The sequence below is a fragment of the Formica exsecta genome, unplaced genomic scaffold (genome assembly GCF_003651465.1).
Source record: "Formica exsecta isolate Colony F162 unplaced genomic scaffold, ASM365146v1 scaffold474, whole genome shotgun sequence".
NCBI classification, from domain to species: Eukaryota; Metazoa; Arthropoda; class Insecta; order Hymenoptera; family Formicidae; genus Formica; species Formica exsecta.
The window spans coordinates 78,606-86,569 of record NW_021851977.1 but is presented as its reverse complement, the minus strand read 5'-3'; the positions used below and the strand labels follow the sequence as shown (position 1 = coordinate 86,569).

The 7,964-nt window shown below is 43.6% G+C and overlaps 1 protein-coding gene across 1 annotated transcript; it reads left to right on the top strand.

Moving 5' to 3' along the window:
* Nucleotides 1-4,040: 4,040 nt before the first annotated feature.
* Nucleotides 4,041-5,325, top strand: LOC115241270. Its single transcript, XM_029816940.1, has 3 exons — nucleotides 4,041-4,286; nucleotides 4,372-4,376; nucleotides 4,518-5,325. The coding sequence occupies exons 1-3, from the start codon at nucleotides 4,041-4,043 to the stop codon at nucleotides 5,323-5,325; spliced, it is 1,059 nt and encodes a 352-aa protein (XP_029672800.1).
* The last annotated feature ends 2,639 nt before the right edge of the window (nucleotides 5,326-7,964 follow it).

The window sequence follows — 7,964 nt, the reverse complement described above, 5'->3', positions numbered from 1 at the left end:
AATACGAAATCAAATCCTAGTCTTATTATACATTGAGTACCTGCTGAAATGTTGGCTGAAGAGATTAGAGATGAGCTTATTGCTCAGAACCTGGGTGATGTTTCTGCGAGTGACGTGAAAGTTGTTTATATTTTTACGCCAAAACAAAACAAACATATCACAAGTTGCATTCTGGAGGTTTCATCAGTTGTACGCAAGGCTTTACTTAGATGCGGACGGATCTATTTACGTTACTCTGCCTGCTGTTTCGCGGATCATGTGAGGATTCTACAATGTTATAGATGTCTCTCGTTTGGACACATCGCCAAGGATTGCAAGGGGGGCCTTCTTGCGGGCATTGTGCTGGAGCTCACGAGATGAAGGATTGCAAGAACAAAGATAAATCATCTAAATGTCTGAACTGTGAGCGGCATCATGTATCTCATGGTGATATGGCTCACTCCGCCACGGATGCTGCAAAGTATACAATACTGGATAGGAAAATCAAGGACAAAATAGCCAACACCAGCTATGAATGATATAGCAAATGACTTCGAGGATCTTAAAATTTGCCATGTCAATTATCAATCTCTCTTCGCGCATATTGATGAGTTTCGTCACTTCTTCTGCAGTGCTGATTTTCATATCATCTGCATGTCGGAGACGTGGCTTCGGCCTGCTATTACTGACGCTATGATTAGACTGCCTGGGTATACTCTCTTCAGGTGCGATAGAGTTGGAAGATCTGATGGTGGAGTGGCATTTTATTTATCAGATCATCTTCGTGCCATCATTCTTTGTTGCTCTGCGGGGTCTCTTACTGCCAGACCTGAATTTATTATTGCGGAGATCTTATTTAATGACCGGTCTAAACTCTTGCTAGCCGTGGTATATCGACCTCCGAACTCAGGTCACCTGAACGAGTTTTTCCAGTCATTCTTAGAATGTCAAGTAAACTATAGGCATTCGGTCATCCTAAGAGATTTCAATGCCGATATGAATCAGATCACGTTTGATAGCCAGCAGTTGGGCACCTTTATCTTTGCGTCTAACCTATATCTTGTGCCGTTCATATCCACTCACCACCTGAGGAATTCCAGCACGCTGTTAGATCTGTGCATTATTGATGACATGGATAAACTCAAAGAATTTGGTTCAATTTATCTGGTCAGCACGGAGTAGCATTTCTATCAGCTCATGATCTTATCTTTATAAGATACGGAATCAAACTATAACGGCGTCGTGGAAGGCTCGTTATTTGCAGGGATTGGCGTGATTTTGATGCAACATCCTTCCAACCTGATGTTAGTGACATCGACTGGACTGACGTTTTAGGCGCAGATAACATTGATGAAAAAATTGAGGCTTTTATTACTAAACTGCTTGGCATATTTGACTCTCATGTACCTCTGAGGCGACAATACTTCAAGAATTTGCCCGCCCCATGGCTGACTGAAGAGATACGTTTGGCGATGCGGAATAGAGATCTAGCCAGAAGAAGGAATCGGACAGATAAGAGCCGATTTCCACTGCCTTGGAAAAACTCCATTCATCAAGGAGAAGTTAAAAAGATGCTTAATAAAGGAGTTATAACGCTTTATTAACGCTTAATAAAGGAGTTATTGAATAAAGTTTGGCCAATCAGTGTCGACCTTTAGCCGCGCGCCTGGTAGTGTGCGTGAGCGCCCCGTTGCTACGGCGACGCACATTACAGACGGGCGGCTCACTGACATGCGTCCGGCTAAAAGTCGGCGCTGATTGGCCAGAATTTACTCAATAATAGCTTCTTTATTAAGCGTTATATTAAAAAATGGTACAGGACTTTTCTGTTCAGTTTACTGTGCTCTACCTGCTCACGAGCGTTATCAAGGGTGTTTTGGGACACCCTGTATACAGGAGATTTTGATGACAAGGGTTTCCACTGGAATTATGTTGTGCCGATGGATATCGCGAGGATGATTTCCATGGCCAAATCTAATGCAATTGGAGTGGACGGCATTTCTCTGAGATTGTTGAAATTAACAATCCACTGTATACTGCCTATCTTGGGATCCTTCCTACATTGTCGAAGGCTCTGGAGCGTATAGTCTGCGTGCAGATTCGTGCCTACCTTAAAGATTCTGGCCTTTACGATCCATGTCAATCCGCTTATCGGTACAACCACTCTACACAAACTTGTCTGATTAGAATGCTGGACGAAGTGAGACATGCGGCGGATCGTAGGATGGTCACTGTGTCTGTGTTCTTCGATTTTTCGAAGGCTTTTGACAGGGTATATTATTTCATACTGCTCAGGAAGTTGAAGAGCTTAAACTTTTCTGATAATGTCTTATGTTCAATACACTTTTATCTGACGGAGCGGACTCAGGCGGTTAAGGATGGCATGGAGGGTACTGTCTCGTCGCCATCTCTTATCAGGGCCGGTGTGCCTCAGGGTTCTGTTCTGGGACCCTTGCTATTCACTTTATATTTAGCTGACTTTGGTTTTGTGGTCAAACACTGCAAATACAATTTTTATGCTGACGATCTCCAAGCCTACATTCATTGTGAACCAAGGGATTTATCTGACACTATCCGGAAGGTCAATGAGGACATTGATGCTATTCTTGGCTGGTTTACTGCTAACAAGCTCATCTTAAACTCAGATAAGACTCAGGCTATAATTCTGGGAACCTCGAGATTTGTCAATACCATTGATCTGATTATCCTTCCTGAAATAAAGGTGGATAGATCCACAATTCATTATTTTACATCTATTAAGTATCTTGGTGTTACGATCATGAATACTTTATCTTGGGAGAAATAAGTTACTACTATGGCAAATAAGATCCATTCAGCCCTATATCAGTTAAAACTTTGCAGGCACTTATTTCCTGAAACTCTCAAATCTAAGCTCGTCATTTCATTAATCTATCCACATGTCGATTATTGCTGTGCAGTTTATATTGACATGACTGCCGAACATAATCTGAGACTTCATAGAGCAGTGAATTCCTGTATTAGATTTATTTTTAACGTGAGGACTGACGCGCACATTATACCTTACTACGAAAGGCTACGTTGGCTTAAAGTCGATTCTCGGAGGGTCTACTTCGTTGGATGCTTATTGTATAAGATATTTCAAACTAAACAACCAAGTCTTCTGCATTCCAACTTTAATTGCAGGAGCACAACAACGGACCGTGCCACTAGAGCTCCGAAGGATATTTTATTTCAGCCACAGTGCAGAACTGAATTGTATAAACGCTCTTTCAGACTTTCATCGGTTAGGTTATCGAATGGTCTTCCTCCATCCATCCGGAATGCCACGACACTGAGTGATTTTAAACAAAAGCTTTATACGCATTTGCTCGCTTGTGCACCATCATGACTAAGGTCATGACTTTGGATGTTCTGGCATTTCTCTCTGGCATACCTTAAAGATTATATATATATATATATTTAAAGTCTAGCTATACACATATTTTTACATACATATTGTTCTTTTTTGCACATGTTTATGGACATAGTGCATACTTTTACATTTACACATTTACACATGTATATACAAATAGCGCACACTTATATACTTACACATTTAGACATTTATACATACATTTACAGATACACTCACTCTATATGTACGTCACAATCATATTTTGTTATACACTTTTTAAATGTATCTTTATTTATTGCGCTTGAAGGGACTCATCCCAGAGCGCCTAATAAATGAAGCTTTTTCTCTCTCCCTCTCTCCCTCTCACCCTCTCTCTTTCTCTCTCTCTTTCTGCGCGTGAGTATACTTAGTCGTGCTTTAAGTCGTTCTGTTTTTGAGAATCATTTTCTGCTGCTTTTTGCTCTTCGGGGCCTTGCTTTTTGGTGCAGGAATATTAAAGCTGTTTTTTCCTTGCTTGTCAACGCACCGGCTGTGCTGGTGTCCGTGCGGTCCAGTGCGTAACAATTGTTTTTTGTCGCTGGCTCGGTGGAACCTTCTCGAACAAGGATCGTTTGACAGCGGGAGGCGAGGCGTGCGTGCGTCTCGGAAGATCGACGGTTCCTGAGGCAAAACAAAAACAACCGAAATGTCAAAACAAGACAGAGAGGACAATGAGCGCGGTGCCTGTGCGAATAAGCGGGAGTTAACCAAACGACTTCCCGTCTTGAATCTATCGGGTGCCTTAGACAAATCTGCGAACAATATTATGAATGTTTCTCGCATCAATGCTCTGAGAAACTCTATAAATTCGCATAATGATACAGTTGCGAAAATACTGTTACCCAGCAAAGAGACTGCTGAGAAGAAACTACAGATCGAGTCCGCGTTTCGAGTATGCAAGGAGGCCTTTTTCGATCTTTCGGCAGCCTGTCTATTTATGTTCGAAAATAATGCATCTATGTCCTCTCCATCCATAGGTGAGGTAAAGGATGCCATCACTGGCGCACTGTCGAAATTTTGCTCCGATTTCTTGTCTGCATCCAATGTNNNNGGGGGGGGGGGGGGGGGAGATCGCGGGAGACGAATCTCTTAATGCTCCTCGCTCTTATGCCTCTGTCGTCAGGCCTGAGAGGTCGAGGGTACGTGTTGCTCGGGGTCCGGATCTTGAGATCCAGAAGACCACGGATTTTTTAATTCTCCCATGCGACAACAATAGGGAGAAGTATGGCACGTCAAGAGACACTAAGGAAGCACTTGTAAGGGCAGTTAGGCCATCTGATTTCGATCTCAGAGTCAAAAGGATCACGCTAGCTCGCAATAACGGGTTGCGTATCGAGGCCCACTCGGTTGATCTGACAAAAATGAAGGACTCATCGGAACTTGTCAAGGCAGGATTGAAAATCGAACAGGAGATCAAGCTCAACCCGAGATTAATTATCAATGGAGTTCCCCAAGGGTTATTTGCGGGTGAGGTTGAGTCGGAAATCGTGGCTCTGAATCTGAAGGAGCAAGACAAGTCGAAGATGCACCTTCAGGTTGTCTACATATTTCCTCCTAAAAGCAACCGCACGACCACTAACTGCATTGTCGAGGTAACGCCGGATATTCGGAGCCTGTTGTTAAGAGAGGAGCATGTGTACATCAATTATTCGGCGTGCAGTTTCTCAGACCATGTAAGAGTGCTACAGTGTTTTAAATGCCTAGCCTTTGGTCATTACGCCAAGGATTGCAAGTCTACAGCACTCTGTGGGCACTGTGCCGGTAACCATGAGCTAAAAGACTGTGTAAAAAGAATAGAGATGGCTGCATGTGGAAATTGCAAAAAGTGGTCTTCAAGTGAAGGACATTCTCACTCTGCATTGGATGGCAATAGATGTCCGATCCTACGACGCAGACTCATGGACAAAATCAAGCATGTAAATTATGGATAGTGTTACACATAATCATTTGCGTATATGTCATGTCAACTGTCAATCCTTGTTCGCACACCTTGACGAGTTTCGTTCTTTTTTTCTGGCGTCGAATTACCACATCATATGTCTGTCAGAGACGTGGCTGAAACCATCCATGTCGGATCATCTAGTGGCTCTTCAGGGTTACCAATTCTTCAGATGTGACAGAACGGGAAAGAACGGCGGTGTGGCGTTCTTTCTGTCTAATGTTTTGCAGGCTGGGATTGTGAGGCAGTCTGAGGGCGAATGTGGAAAGCCTGAGTATATAATGCCCGAGATCTTCTCTGTCAATTGTTTTAGACTGCTCCTGGCGGTTGTCTATCGTCCTCCACATTGTGGTTATCTGGCGGATTTCTTCAACGTGTTTTTGGATGCTTCAATTTCTTACAAGCACTCCATCACCTTGGGGGACTTCAATGCTGATCTGGGTTCCATCACCTATGACTCGAAGCAGATATTATCTTTTGTTGAATCCTCGAATCTATTCTTGATGCCCTACTCATCATACGCAGGGTTTTTCCTCGACCTTAGATTTGGGTATAATTGATACGCCGATAAACTCGTATCGTTTGACCAACATGATGTGTGCTTTCTTTCACGACCTGATTAATGTTACCTACAAAATAAAGATCCAACGCCATCTCAATCGGTACATTTGCGCAAAGGACTTTCGGTCTTTTAATATCAACGACTTCCATGATGATCTCACTGCCTGTGATTGGAATTCTCTACTCACGGCGCATGATGTGAATGTGAAGATAAATATACTCAACAACTTTCTTCTGGGATGCTACAACAACCATGCCCCGTATCGGAACATAAAACCGAAGCATTTACCTGCGCCGTGGCTGTCTGAGGAAATCAGGGCTAAAATGAAGGAGAGGAACAGAGCAAGAAGGGAATGGAGGAGAAGGAGGTGTGAGGCCGAATACAAAACCTACAGAGTTCTTAGAAATCGGGTTCAGGAAATGGTTCGCGCTGCTAAATGTGATTATTATTTTAAGACATTAAATAACTCCAACGATCCGGACGACACTTGGAGGAAGTTGCGACATCTGGGACTCATTAAATCCAAATCCTCGAATGCTAGGCTCCTTTTCACGATTGAGGAACTCAACGAACATTTTGCGCACTCTTCATCCAGCGCGGGAGCAGGGGAGGAACCCGAGCACATATACCTAGGAAACCAGACGTATGATGACTCGAAACTTTATTGGTATAACATTGAACCACAGATGGTTGTACGAGAGCTATCCCGCAACAAATCCAATGCTGTGGGAATAGACTGCATCACTCTGAGACTTGTCTCTTTGGCTCTGCCGTGCATCCTGCCATTTGTCACTCACATTTTCAATTACTGCCTCACCAACAGCGTTTTTCCTAATGTGTGGAAGTCAGCTCTCATCTGTCGACTACCTAAAGTTAAATGTCCATCTAACATGCAGCATTACAGACCAATTTCCATTCTGTGCATGATCTGAAAAGCATTGGAGCGCTTGGTGACTGAGCGGATCACTGAGCATCTTGAGACTTTCGACTTGTTGGATCCACATCAGGCAGCCTATAGAAAGGGCCATTCCACGCAAAAGGCCTTAATCAAAGTAATGGACCACATACGACAGGCTGCAGATCACAGAAGGGTGACCATTGCTGTATTTTTTGACTTTACGAAGGCCTTCGACAATGTCAGTCATCATATTCTCATCAATAAACTGAGTCAACTACAGTTTTCCTTTGCATCTTTGAGATGGTTGTGTGCGTACCTGCACAGGAAAGGACAGGCAGAGCCTGATGCCATTGCGGGTGAGTCTTCCTCCGAAAGGATAGTCATGAGGGGGGTTCCTCAGGGCTCAGTGCTGGGACCGCTTCTTTTCACTCTGTATCTGTCTGACTTCGGCGGAATGTTGAGACACTGTAAATACAATTTTTACGCCGATGATCTAATGATCTACTTGCACATTGAGCCCGGTGACTTGTGCAACAGGATTCTCAAAGTCAACAAGGACATAACGAGAGTAGTGGATTGGGCTGTAAGCAACAAGCTAACTTTAAACGCCAAGAAAACTTCAGCAATGATTCTCGGAACTGCCAGATACATCAACAGTCTGCCGTTTGATTCCTTACCAAGGATTGTTATAGACGGCGCCATCGTCCAATTCAGGGAGTCGGTCGTGTATCTAGGTCTTACCATATCTCAAACTCTATCATGGGACAAACAAGTGACCAGGACAGTATCCAAAGTCAACGCCGCGCTATATCAGTTTAAACTTTGCGGACATCTCTTCTCCCTATCTCTACACTCACGACTGATAGTAGCACTAATTTTCCCGCTATTTGACTATTGCTGTACCGTTCTTATAGACATTACGGGAGAATTTAATCTAAAGCTGTAGAGAGCCTGTAACGCGTGTGTCAGATTTATCTTCCGGGCTAAATGGGATGAGCACATCACACCGTACTTTGAAACACTCGGTTGGCTCAAGATCTGAGCTAGGCGGAGATATTTTGTTGGATGCCTGACCTACAGAATCATGCAATCTAAGAGGCCTCAAAACCTGTTCTGCATGTTCAAATCTCGAAAGAACGTGTCAGCGCGCAGTACAAGAACCCCTGGCGAT